The 13,889-nt window shown below is 30.6% G+C and overlaps 1 protein-coding gene across 1 annotated transcript; it reads left to right on the forward strand.

The window, feature by feature from the left end:
- The first annotated feature begins 5,702 nt into the window (after window positions 1–5,702).
- Window positions 5,703–10,877, forward strand: LOC105116316 (IAA-amino acid hydrolase ILR1-like 6). The gene is made up of 5 exons (XM_011013606.1): window positions 5,703–6,285; window positions 6,972–7,097; window positions 9,328–9,642; window positions 9,737–9,865; window positions 10,248–10,877. The coding sequence occupies exons 1-5, from the start codon at window positions 5,749–5,751 to the stop codon at window positions 10,611–10,613; spliced, it is 1,473 nt and encodes a 490-aa protein (XP_011011908.1). The 5' UTR covers window positions 5,703–5,748; the 3' UTR covers window positions 10,614–10,877.
- The last annotated feature ends 3,012 nt before the right edge of the window (window positions 10,878–13,889 follow it).

Genomic DNA, 13,889 nt, shown 5'->3' on the forward strand with positions numbered 1-13,889 from the left:
TCATCATCATCATTGTTGTTGTTGTTTTTGTTATTTTTTTAAAGTTAACCTTCATATGGTTCGACTTCAGAATATCGAGTTATTTATTACTTTGACACTTCTGCACTTGGGATATGACATCAATATTTTGGTCGTGTCAGGATTCTTAATTAAAACTAAAATCCTTTATAAAAAAAGATTTCTAATTAAAACTTACCTAACTAATATAATCCATTTAGCATTCGAATTTCAAAATAGTAAAGTACTAATTATATTAAAAGTTCTAATCTAAATAGAAAAAATATATAAATACAACAAGGTAAATAAAGATAATCTTATATAGTAACTTTCAACCCATACTTTAAGACTTTCTAAATCTGTAATCATCATGATATTTTAACCAATATAAAACAAGACTTTTTGATTCTTCTGTCAAAATTTCATCTTAATTCAAGAATCGAATTAAACATTATGCTTGATTTACTAAACTACATCTTAGACTCTTCTTAAAGTCTTCAACATCTAAAATTTTTAATCATTAATGAAATAATATAATAAACATTATTATTTTTAGATATTGAAGAAATTTCCTCATGTCATCCCTCTACTTCTGAAAAATTAGCCCTAGAGTTACCTGTTAGAAATTGAAGTTGACCACTCCAAAGAAAAAGATACATCAAATATAACATTGTAGCTAACATATTCACATAGCATGCCTTTGACCCATGAACTTTAAAATTTAATTTATAAAAATTTTATGTTAAGATCCATATTTGTTATATTTTATATTCCTATAAAGTGTACTTGTAGTTTATTCAAACATTCATTTTCTTCAAACATGACATTATCATTATCTATGACTTTCAATACTTAAACCTTTGTATATAAAAAAAAAACTTCAAGATAATCTTTCATAATATCCCTATAAGAATTATTAGAAATTAGCATGTCCTTAATGTATTTATTTGCAAGATCTTTAGAATCACTACATGATATAAATTTAGAAACTTTCTTGACTTCTTCTTCATCTTTAGTGGATTGAACATCGACAAGTAGAGTAGAATTTGTAGCAATGTTGTTGTCATTATTGTGATGTTGAAACAGTCTACTTTAAAGTGACAACACCTACTCTATAAATTTTTTTGGGTTATTTTTTTGCGTTTGGAAATTATGATTTTAGGTTAGATTAAAAGCTTATTTGTGATTTAATTTAGGTGGGTTGAAGCTAAAATTTAAAGGAGGTTCAATGGTGAGTAGAAGGAGCATGATTGGACAGTGGGTGAAGTGGTTCGTTAAAATGGAAAATGAAAAGGAAAGGTATAGATCAAAGATGGAGGCTTCAGTGAGAGTGATTATTGTTGTTGACCGAAAATGATAATTTTGAATAAATAGAAACTATAGCAGAAAGGTTGAATGAATGAGGGGTTGCAAATGGTAGACTTATCATGGTGTAGTCAGGAAGGTAATGTAATTGAAGTTAAAGTTAATATAGTGAGAGAGGAAGTGTAGGTTTATGGTTGTTTGATGATGGAAGATAATATTGAAGTGATGGTTAGGATTCTTTGTGGAAATAAAATTTGATGTTATGATGAAGGGTGATTACTGCTAGTATTGTTATAATGGAGGTGATTATTATTGGTATGGTTATAATGGTTGTTTTAGTTAGGTAAATGAGGGAGTAAGGTGGTTTGTTTTTATGAAAAGAGAATAATGATGGGTGTAGGTGCTTGGTGGTTGGGGCATGAAGGATGAAAGAGTGAAGGATAAAGTTTTTTTTGTTAAATTCTTCTTTTTTTTTCTCTTTCTATTTTTTCCTCTCATTCTCTAAGAGTTTTCTTTATTTTTTTTTATTCTTGTTCTTCGTTAGTAACCTAAACTTATAATGTTGCACCCATTTAAAAAATAAAAAAATCAATTAATTGCAAGGTTTTAATTAGAATCCTTTTGATTCCATAAATTTTTTATGAGAATTTGTTTTATCTAAGTAATTAACTAGAGGATTTTTATGAAAATCCTTTACTCATATTAATTAATTGGAATATTTTATAGAAATCCTTTTTTTATCTCGATAATTAACTGAAATATTTTAAATGAATTTTTTTTATCCCAACAATTAACTAATATATTTTATGAAAATCTTTTTTATCCTAATATTTAGCTAAAAGATTATATATTTTTATTCTTTTATTCTTTTTATCTTAATTTGACACTCAAAATGAAATAAAAAAAATACCAAAAATTATGAAAAGGATGAAAATTAACTTAATCTTATTGAAAATGTATTTCTAGCTATTTTTATATATTTTTTAAAAAGACATTGGCCATGTTTTGGTGTAAAAAATAAGTTATCAAAAAGATCAATGGTGATAGTTATTCATGTGGTTAGAACTTGGTTAGAACTTGTTGAGGCTATAGTGTTTTGCCATTAAAATTAAATTCATGTTTTGAATGTCTAGTTTGGTAACACTTTTTATAGATAAAATGATTCTTTCCAAAGGTTGTACTGTAAGTGATATGGTGCCTACTTTTTTACACATCATTTTTCCTTGTTCTTTTAAGAAATTAAAATTGTCTTTGTGCATTTAATGGCATAAAAAATAAAGTTAGATGTTGTGTTTGTTGTTGAAGGAGTGGAATAATAAGTTGTTGTTGTATATTTAGAGCAACATCATGAACGCTTGCATTTGATAGGTAAATTGTTGAAGATTTGGAGGAGCTGGTGTATTTGTAGTGGGGAATTTTGTTACCCTCTCATGTTTTAGTGTTTTTAAGTTATCGGCCATTGAAAGAAATTTTAAGTGTGGAGTGAAACTTGATTAAACTAGCTTTTATTTGGGTCATTATTAATGATGCAATTAATGAAGTTTTAAAAAATTTTAAATTGAATTTGAAATTTTCACGACTATATCTTGAGCTTAAGTGCTTGGGCTAGGCCGTTCCATGCTTTTCTGAAAAATAAATCCCTTATCAAACTAGGAAAGCTTCTAGCTTTTATTCAGGTCCTTATTAATGATGCAACTAATGAAGTTGTAAAAAATTTCAAATTGAATTTGGCATTTTCACGGCTGTATCTTAGACTTAAGTGCTTGGGTTAGACCATTCCATGCTTTTCTAAAAAATAAATCCCTTATCGAACTAGGAAAGCTTCTGGTGTTTAAGTTAGTAAAATATAGGAGGAAAAAAATATATATAGAAAAATAGCATTTGTTTAAGTTAGTAAAATACAAGAGGAAAAAAATATTCATAGGGAAATAGTATTTGTACAAGAAAAAAGGTATATGTTGGTAATGGTTTTAAAAGTAGCCTGAAAAGTTCACTTTAGTTCCTATATGTTTTATAATATAGTTTTTCTATCCCTTTAGTTTAGAAAAAATAAAATTTGGCTCATGACTTTATTTTTTTTATTTTTTAATCTTTAGTTTGAGAGATGAAATAAAAAGTTACCATATTTCAGTGGTAAAGAAAAAAATATATAAATTAACACCGATTTTGACCAAAAAAAAGATTTTGGTGTCAATGAATTGCATTCAATGATAAGAGTTTATTTAAGGTATTTTTTTTAACATTATATGGCTTGAGATAGTAGATTAGACCTCAGAATTTTTTTTTATTTCAAGTTAATTTTGAGTTTCTTGACCATTTATTAGTTTATTTGAGACAATAAATCAGGTTATCAAGATTTATAAGGTGTTTAAAGTAAAAATTATAATTTTTTAAACATAAATATCCTTACCTGGATTTTTTAGCAACCCTCTAATCACTAGAGTTTGGGGACATATACAAAGCATCATCTATATTTTTTTATTAAAAAATAAAAGGTGGACTCCTCCACCCTCTAATGTTTAGAAAATAAAAAAGAGGTTTGGCTCGTAGGCTAGGCCACTATATATGAGCAGGCTGAGGCACCTGCATTGTTTTTTTAAAATGTTTTTTAATATATTTTCAACCTTCAAAGTTAAAAATAATGATAAAAAATCACCTTTTATTATTTAAACATCTTTTTTTCTCTTAAAAATATATATTTTCCCCTTTCAATGTATTTTTAGTCCCACTCACTTGTTTTTTTAACGTTCTTTTCAAAACAATTTATTTTTGATAAAAAAGAGTTTCACACAACTAATTTTTTGTAACTAAATGAAATATAATTTAAGAATTTTTTTATTAAATTCAATGGAATGCAGGATACGTATTGCTAATTTAATAGATTTACTTAGGTTCACTTAAGTTTTTTTAAATTAATTAATTTTTTTGTTTACAAATTTCTCTTTTTATGAGCTAAGCATGTGGGTATGCTTAGGACTCTGACCTGTTTATGAATTTTTTATAATAGTTTTTTACTTAATGGATTTTAAGCTTTTTAAAGTTAAAAAAATAAAAAAAATCAAAAAATAAAAAAAATCATCTTTTTTTTTCAAGTGTGTTTTTTTTTTACTTTGAAAAAATTTATTTTTATAGTCCCACACGCATGTCCTGTTTATTTTTATAATTTATTTCGTTTGGTAGAAAAATAGTTTCACCTGCCATGTTATTGTGTAATTAAATAAAAATAATTAAAAAAAATAAAAAATTATTAAATCTAATGAGATGGATGACTTGAAAGATAGGTTTGATAATTTGATTGGTATTCTCTCATGTTATTTTAAAAAAAAATTAATTAAATATTTTTATTTTTAATTTAAACTTTTAATAATGAGTTATTTGGGTTTGAATTTTATTATTTGTTTGAATTTGAATTTTATGAATTTCTATGATATCATGATCGGAATTATGAATTTAAATAATTAATTATAATTAATTTAAATTATTTTAATATATTATTATTTTAATATTTTAAAAATAAACTATAATATATCATTCTTGTTAAAAAAAGTTATATGATATATGTTTCGTATTCCATTCTCAATTTTAGTTCTTTTAAAGAACACGGTATAATCATGACCATTTTTGTACGGCAACAGATGAGTTATAAATGGATAATATTGGCACGAACAGCATTGGATTTCAATTTAAAAAAAAAAAAAGGTTTCATGATTAGCCATGGCTCCTGTAAATACTTGGCGTTTGTGTAAAGCAGAAGTCGTGGACGGTTGATATGGTCGTTTGATAATTCATGAGTAATAAAGTTGTATTTGTTTAATATTTTAAAATAAAAACAACAAAAAGGTTTTATTTTAAGGAACAAAATTAGATATATAATGTAAATTTGTTTCTAAAATAAATTTATTTATGTTTTACTAAAACAAAAGATAGATGAGATTTTCTACACCAATTATTTTTATTCATTCTATTCCAAAAAATTAACTAAACATTACTTAAATAATTAATTTAATTTAATCTTTATACAAAGTTATTCTCAAATTACAAATTATCTAATACTATATCTTAAAGATTTAAAATTATAAATATTTCTTTTTAAAGAAGGGATGGAATAAGAAGATCATTCATCCTAGTATCATTAATTATTGTCAATAAACATTTAATTTTAGAGTTATAACAGGATATAATATTAGCAAGCGATGAGAGTTTATAAAATAAAATGGTAATAAAAATAAGTTAAAACTCGTGGAAGTGGTGGACCCCTCCTGCAACGATTTGACGCCCTTTAACTTTTTTATGTACATATTCTATCACGTGCACTATTTCTTCTACCCTTTATCCCCACGTGCTTCAATACCCTTTAAAATATTCACATATTCTCTCAATTTCCCCTCCCTTAAATTCTATCTCTGCAACCGTCTCTCTCTCTTCTTTAAGAAAGAGGAAAAAAAAATGAATTCTCTCAAAAATCTCTCAGTGCTCTTTCTCTCACTTGTAATATCTTTTAACTCTATCATCTCATCACCATCCTCTTCTCCTTCAGCAACAAGCACAAGCCCAAGCCCAATCACATGTAATAATAAGAATAATTATTATGATGGTGACTATTCATATTCTTGTCTTGACGGTACCTTAAGCAGTGTTAATTCCTTGAATTCCAAGCCAAAAAACCAATCAAAACCCACCGAGGGAAAACCGTCGTCAACCAGCTGTGAGGTGTGGACCAAGACATGCTCGGAGGCTGTTTTGGCCCTGGCACGGCAGCCAGAGACGGTTACATGGTTAAAGAGCTTGAGGAGGAAGATTCACGAGAATCCTGAGCTTGCTTTTGAAGAAATCAAAACGAGCGAGTTAGTTAGAGATGAGTTGGATGGGATGGGGATTGAATATATGTATCCTTTAGCTCAAACGGGTATTCGGGCTTGGATCGGCACGGGTGGACCTCCCTTTGTGGCTGTTCGAGCTGATATGGATGCTCTGCCAATTCAGGTAGCTTAGCCTAGCTTCAAAGTTTTATTTTATCTGTTGATGTATATGTGTTATCATATGCATGCATGTGTATTGTTCTTGGAGATTATGTTACTGTACTTGGCAAGGATATCTTGTAACTCAGAGGCTTTAAGGAAAAATCAGCCTTTTTGGGGCTTGATTTGTTGTTTTTTATTTTCTAATTTCTTCTTTTCATCTCCCTTTTTTTCCTTGAAAAAAGCAGGAAATTAAGGAAATGAAATCAGATGGCTAGATTATCTATCATAATCTATTTTCTTTTCTAGTGTATTAGTTTTGAAGTAGCTGCATAAAAATGTCTGATATAAATTACTTGTTACAGAGATTTCCAGCTTGCTGCATGTTTTATATCAAGCCCTAATTCAAATTTATTATTTTATTAGTGGCCTGTGAAGATGAATCAAATCTAGCGCGACAATAATTTAATTATAAGGAATATTTATGACTCAACTATTTGTTTGTCAGTATTTAATTATTAAAATAAGTCAGATTTAATGTGACACCTGAGATGAGACAAATTAAACTATATTCGTGTTCTAATGTAAAAGTGGTGAAGAGCATAGTGACAAAATACGTGGAATGGATTGGCATTGCAGTAGTTATTAGAGTCTCCATAGGATACTCTCTCCGGATCTCACTGTAAGAAATCCTGGGGTTGCCTGTTTCAGGAAGCTGTAGAATGGAAGCATAAAAGCAAAGTGGCCGGCAAAATGCATGCTTGTGGGCATGATGCTCATGTCGCAATGCTGATGGGTGCTGCCAAGATTCTGAAGAGCCGCGAACATCTCTTGAAGGTTTGTTCTCTTAATTATATTGTAAATCCTAAAAGAAGTTCCTTATTGAACATCAAGATCTTAAACAAATCCTGATAGTTACGATTCAAATTACCATTTCCAATAAGAAATCATTGTAGTCTTTTTCTTCTTTTTTTAATCTGTTCATAAATTTATAGAGTATATTGGGTTTTTGGAGAGAATACTATTTGTGGTGTACTGGGTGCAACATGATGCTATGGAAATAGGCAAAAGGAGTATATTGTGTCTGTTGGGCCTCAATTTCGAGTGGCTAGCATTGGTCTCTGAAAAAAGAACAGGGAAGGGGTTTGTATAACTTTCTCTTATCCATAATTGGCCGTAAACCGCATAGGCTTTTTCACTTTTCCTTCGTTATTTCCCATCTGCCGCTGGTGTCCTTTTTTTACCTGTCTTCACTCTCCAGTTTGGTTTTTGAATTCATGGTCTATATGAATATCATTTGGAACAATTATCTTTCTCTCTCCCCAATATTTGAACCCACCAATTGAGGATTGATTATAGGCACGAAATTCTCAAACCCAACAAGCATCTATGTATGAGAAAAAGAATTTAACTCGGCTTTGAAAATTGTCGGCTAGAAGACAAAATCACCACCACGCCCTCTCAAACACGTCAGAGTTGGTTTAGATTTCTGGGCATCTCGTAATGCATGTTTTCTCTTCTTTTCTAGGATTTCTAGCTCATGCTTTCGTCTTCATAAGTTTAGGAAAGCGACTGCCTTTAACGTGCAAGTCAGTCACGTCCTTGAGTGCATAAATTATACATGGGCTTATTAATTTCTTCTGTTCTCATGGGCATTTTTGTGTGTTCGCTTTAGTCTGTGCTCAAGCATGTTACCACTTTTAAGTGGGATATCACATTTTGTGTACAGTATATGCTTACAAAAGAGCTACTGATGTGACTTTGAGATTATTTGCTATGCTTAGATGTAATCATTATAAACACAAATAAGTTTTGATGCATGCATGGACAAGAGACAGAAGATTTGGATCTGTACAGGAGTAAAGTAAATCTCTGCATGCTTTTAGCTTGCGATCCGTCAAGCATCACCATTTTAAAAATTGAGACGAATCTGGTATTCTAGTCCTACAAGCTACAGAGACGACATATTTTATTGGAGTTTATATTGCAAAAAAAAAAAAAACTTTTATTGGCCATCTTGCTATCGATTTTGAAGAAAACGAAAAATCACGGTATTTCTCCTTGCCAAGCAAACTATGGACGTTACATTCGTGATGCTCCTCGATCATTTTGGAATTAGTCTAACTGAAGACTTTTGTCATAGATTAAGGCAACCTCACATGCTTTTTGGAAGGAGTTAAGGTAATAATCAAATTAATGATTGTAAAATAGATGTAAAACACCTGGAACCTCTCTTTTTTTCCACCAAAATTATTATATCTTGAAAGCGAGCTTGACCTTTATTCAGTTTGCATTAAGCCTTTTTATAATGAATGCCTGTTTGCTTTTATTATTCGTTCACATGCTAAAGGACTTCATTTTAGTGCTCTAGGTAGTGCTCTACGACCATAGATTTGTTTCTTACTTTGTCTTATCTGGGAGCGTGCTTTAAGCTTAGAATCTTTTGCTTAAAGAAATGAATTGGCCAGGAATCTAGTTTCCCACAATGGCTTTATTATGTGACTAAAATATATCGAAAGAGAGGATTAATGAATTATTTAGTGCACGCTTCTTTCGCATAAACAAAATCCTGTCCATGGCTCCCGCTTAAATTAAGGATTAAATCATATAATCCGAGTGAAGTGCTTAAAGATTTGACACTTCGAGGAGAGAGAATCATTGTCTAGTGAAATGAAATTAGGTTTTGGTATTTTATTAGTCTTAAATGAAGTGATTAATTTTGGATAATTAAAACGCTTGTGACTTTTCAGACTCCTGAGCAGCTTAAATGGGTCTTTGATGTTCCTAAGGAATCAGTGGTTTTATAAAACTAGGTCATAATTAAACAAAAAAATTCTACAGGTTGACATAGACGTGCATGCTAATTCTCCTCTTTATCAGCTTGAGTTGACTGATGAAATCAATAGAAAATGATAACCATCTTCCATGTCTGTGAATGCACCCTAGCTCTATCTTGAATGGGAAACTTATCCAACTTTCTCTAAATTATACTTTAAAAGCTTTATTCATGTTTTGATGATACCACGGTGGATTTCTAAACTTGTTAGTTTCACTGTTGCAATTACAGGGAACTGTAATACTGCTCTTTCAGCCAGCAGAGGAAGCGGGGAATGGAGCAAAACGGATGATAGGAGATGGGGCTCTAGAGGATGTGGAAGCTATATTTGCAGTTCATGTATCCCATGAGCATCCTACTGCCATCGTTGGTTCAAGGCCTGGTCCTTTGCTTGCTGGATGCGGCTTCTTCAGAGCAATAATTAATGGCAAAATGGGCCATGCTGGCACCCCTCACCACTCTGTTGACCCCATTCTGGCTGCCTCTGCAGCTGTAATCAGCTTACAGAGCATTGTGTCTCGTGAAGCAAATCCATTGGACTCTCAGGTGTCCATGCTAGAAAACTTGGCTTTCCAAAACTGTTTACCACCATCAGAATTGTAATTTCGCTAACTGATAATTACTCACTTTCACTAAACAGGTAGTGTCTGTTACCACAATGGATGGAGGCAATGATCTGGACATGATTCCAGACACCGTTATACTCGGTGGTACTTTCAGGGCTTTCTCTAACACAAGCTTTAATCAACTTCTTCAAAGAATCGAAGAGGTTAATTTGTTCTAATTCCCCTTTTATTAATTCGATTCAACACCACTTCCACTGAGTATAGTTGGAACTGAATTCAACCAGTAGACACGTAGGCTATCATGATTTAAATTATTGCATGGTTGCTTACCTGTGGGCTAGCTATACGGGGGCCTGCATGACCTTCTGCATGGGAAATTAAGAAACCACCTTCCATGATCTCTTCCCTTTCTAGTCTAAGCATGAAAAAAGAAACATTGTTTTATGGTTTTCAAGTGGGGACATAGAGGTATATCTCCAGCCACACAATCCTAACGGAAACTTCATATTTCGAGGTCCCTTTCTGCTGAACACCTGTGAAATTTGAATAATTGATCAAACAGTTTTTGCGTATGTATGAAAACAGGTGATCGTTGAACAGGCTTCTGTTTTCAGATGCTCAGCAACAGTAGACTTCTTTGAAAATCAGTCCACGGTATATCCCCCGACCGTGAATGATGATCTTATGTATGAGCATGTGAGGAAGGTGGCAATTGATTTGTTGGGTCCAGCGAACTTCAGGGTGGTACCACCAATGATGGGTGCCGAGGACTTCTCGTTTTACACTCAAGTGGTCCCTGCAGCTTTCTATTACATTGGCGTGAGGAACGAGACATTGGGGTCGATACACACGGGTCATTCACCATATTTCATGATAGATGAAGATGTTCTTCCCATAGGCGCTGCAACTCATGCAACTATTGCTGAAAGATATCTCATTGAGCATGGTTGAAGTGAAGCGATAAGCCCTAGCTAGCATATGCTGCTAGGCAAAAGTCATATCTCTTAGAGAAAGAATTGTGCAGAAATTTGCCACGTGATTCCTGCTTTCGTATTTGTACCATACATGGGGTTTGGGAGGGGGGTGATGGAGGGAATCAACTCCTCTTTGCCAGCGTAAAGGATAGAGGGAGAATTCACACTCATGGATGTGGTTGTAAGCAGCAAGTCTGTAGAACACTTTCGAGCTATAGTAATTTGCTTTTATTTGTTCAGTCAAAGCGTTGGAGTTCTGTTTATGGTGATTTAACCTGATGATAAAAATTATTTTTTAAAGTATTTTTAATTTGAAGATGTATTATAATAATAATTTTTTATAAATATATCAAAATAATTTCAAAATACATTAAAATTTAATTTGAAGCTAAAAATAATTTAAAAAAATTCTAAAAAATATAATTGGATCATAATATCAAAAAATTTAAAACCGATTTGGATGCAGAAGACATGTTATATGTTGCCTTTTTATTTAGTATTACCAAAATATTTCCTTCTTTTCAACTTCAAGGATTGTTTTAGAGTGTAAAAAGCTAGAGATCAAAATGTTTACACATAAAATAAAAATACACTTATATATTAGATAATAATGATTGTTCCTAACAGGATATGTGAAGAAAATTAAAATCAATAATAAATTAGAAATATTGAGCAAGCTATAAAAATCATTAATCAATGAAGAAAGTTGAAGGATCAATCAATTACGTAATTAGAAGTTATAATCGATCACCATAGTTTGAATTTGTGCAAATAATAAAAAAAATAAGAGTGAAAATACTTAACAAACAAACTAATCATAAGTCATAGGTTAGCCTAGGATTCATAAATGCATTAATAGAAAAGGAGTTTAATTTGTTTTCAAATTTACAAAACCTCTTTATCATATATCAATATATGTATAGGATTAGAATTATGTATATAAGTAATATTCAAAACCATACAATCTCTTAAACACAAAACTAAGTTTGGAAACACTTTTAGTACCCTTATATAGTTTCTTATGTTTTCATCGATGCCAATAGGGTCATCACCGCCAATTATTAATGGGCATGTTAGGATATTAGTATAATATACACAAATGCTTTCTACGAATCAGATGATGTTATATGATCAACATAACCAATTGTGACCAATATTAGTCAATTAGCTATGGTTGCTTCTAAAGAAGCATCTTACTATCATATTATAAATATATCTAATGTTGATATAAAAGCTCTTTAGAGATAAAGATAGAGAATATAATAAGCATGACTTGGTATATTAATATCATGGCAGTCAATCAAACCATATAGGTCATATCTTATTAATTGAATTAGATATAGAATGAGTTATGTCAAAATAAGATTGGTAATGTTTGGACTTATGCACCTAGTAAACATCTCTTATGGAATTTTGCAATAACAAGCACTCTAGTGAAGGTGTTTATAACAATCATAATTTGTATATAAAGGTATTTTCTAATATAATAAACACATCAATATTAATAACCTAACCTAGTCATGATATCCCTGAAATGCTATCTGATCTCTAAGTATACGAACAACAATAAACTAATTACTTAATGCTTTATAATTTGTATCCGTTTACAAAACCTGCTACTAGGCAATTATATACCTCATATGTCATGTTAAAACAAAAAAATTTCAATCTTATTACACAACAAACCCCTACTACTAATCAATAACATAAATAAAGGATAAACAGAGTTGAATTAGCACAACACTTAAAAGAGATGGGGTTAGAAGTAGGACAAACAACAATACCTATTTACAATTGTCTAAAACCTAAATGGGTCAACAGATTATACATAATCTCTAAAGAAATAAATATTATGAATTTTAAGCTATTTCTTAGAGATGATAACAAATCAATGAGAGAACACATCGTTAAGTTCACTAACCAATATGGCTATGAAGCAACTGACCTTTTTATAAAACTAAGGTTTTATTTATTTATCTTTGATCAAAATAGCTTTCCACTAGTTCTCATATTACCTTACAACTCAATCAACAATTGAAAAAAGATGGAGACTTGTTTCCATAATATTTCTATAAGACAGAACTAGAGGTCACGTTGGATAAATTAGCTAAAATAGTCCAGGACCTAAGAGAGGCTATAAAAAGTTATACCATTTGATTTAAGACATTAAAAACTAAGTGCATTATGGTTATAACTGAGCAAGAATACATAAAGTTACTACTAAAGGGAATACAATAAAACATAAGGAAAAGGTTCATAAAAAAAAATATTTTGACATCTATAACTTCATTGATGTTGTTGCTCATTAAGATAAAAGGCTAGCAAAATTGATAAAATAAAAGCCATTGAAAAGAATATATCATGTCGATTATTCAAATAATATTATTAGGGTACACTTATAGACCAGTTCAGACTCTAATAAAGAGTTTGAAAAGATGTAATAATAGCTTATATCGATCATAAAAATCAAAGATGGAAGACTATTTAAGATCTTGACATTAAAAAAAGCCTAAAAGCGCTACTAAACCTAGTAGCAAAAATGCAAAGACTACCAAAGTAATTGAAAAAGACAAATAATACTTTTTTTTATTTATAAAAAAAGACTAAAGAAATCTTTGACCAGTTAATGTATGAGAGATAAATAAAGCTCCTAAAAAAACATATTATCCCATGACTGATAAAATTAAAAGGAAACAATATTGTAAATGGTATAACTCTTAAAAATGTGACCCTAATAGATGTGTAGTCTTTAACAAGCAAATCGAGAGGGCCTTAAAATCAAGAAACATCCATAAATAAAATTAGATGATGATTTATTTCTCAAGGTCGCTAAAATAGTGGATGCCTCCAAGCTTGATAGGCTTCTTTAAAAAAAGAGCAATAAAAAGAAAAAAAATCGACCATGATAAAAGGCTGGTGTTGGTCACGAATGTTAGTACTAGGAAAAAATACATGTTTTATGGGAAAGCTAAATGGATGGCTCAACAAGCCAAGGATATACCTAATAATAAAGTGTTTACATGCCTTACTTACCACATGATTCTTTCAAAGGGTGAAAACTAGGTAGGCAATGTTAAGCAAGTAGTAACTCAGTGATATATCAAAACCTTTAAGCTGAAAATACAATGAACAACACAAGCACTATAACACAATTAAAAGATTGATATTTTCTTTCAAGTACAAGAGTGTGGATCATTTAACAAGTAAAGTATTAAGAGTGAATAAGATAACAAATACAAAACATGTTTGTATC

Source organism: Populus euphratica, unplaced genomic scaffold (assembly GCF_000495115.2).
Source record: "Populus euphratica unplaced genomic scaffold, PopEup_1.0 scaffold907.1, whole genome shotgun sequence".
In the NCBI taxonomy this organism is placed as follows: domain Eukaryota; kingdom Viridiplantae; phylum Streptophyta; class Magnoliopsida; order Malpighiales; family Salicaceae; genus Populus; species Populus euphratica.

Excerpts from the sequence above, each read along its gene's own strand:
- LOC105116316 (XM_011013606.1), top strand. The coding sequence starts at position 5,749 with ATGAATTCTCTCAAAAATCTCTCAGTGCTCTTTCTCTCACTTGTAATA. Across the intron at positions 7,098-9,327 it reads GCCGCGAACATCTCTTGAAG|GGAACTGTAATACTGCTCTT; the intron begins GTTTGTTCTCTT and ends TTGCAATTACAG. Across the intron at positions 9,643-9,736 it reads CAAATCCATTGGACTCTCAG|GTAGTGTCTGTTACCACAAT; the intron begins GTGTCCATGCTA and ends TTCACTAAACAG.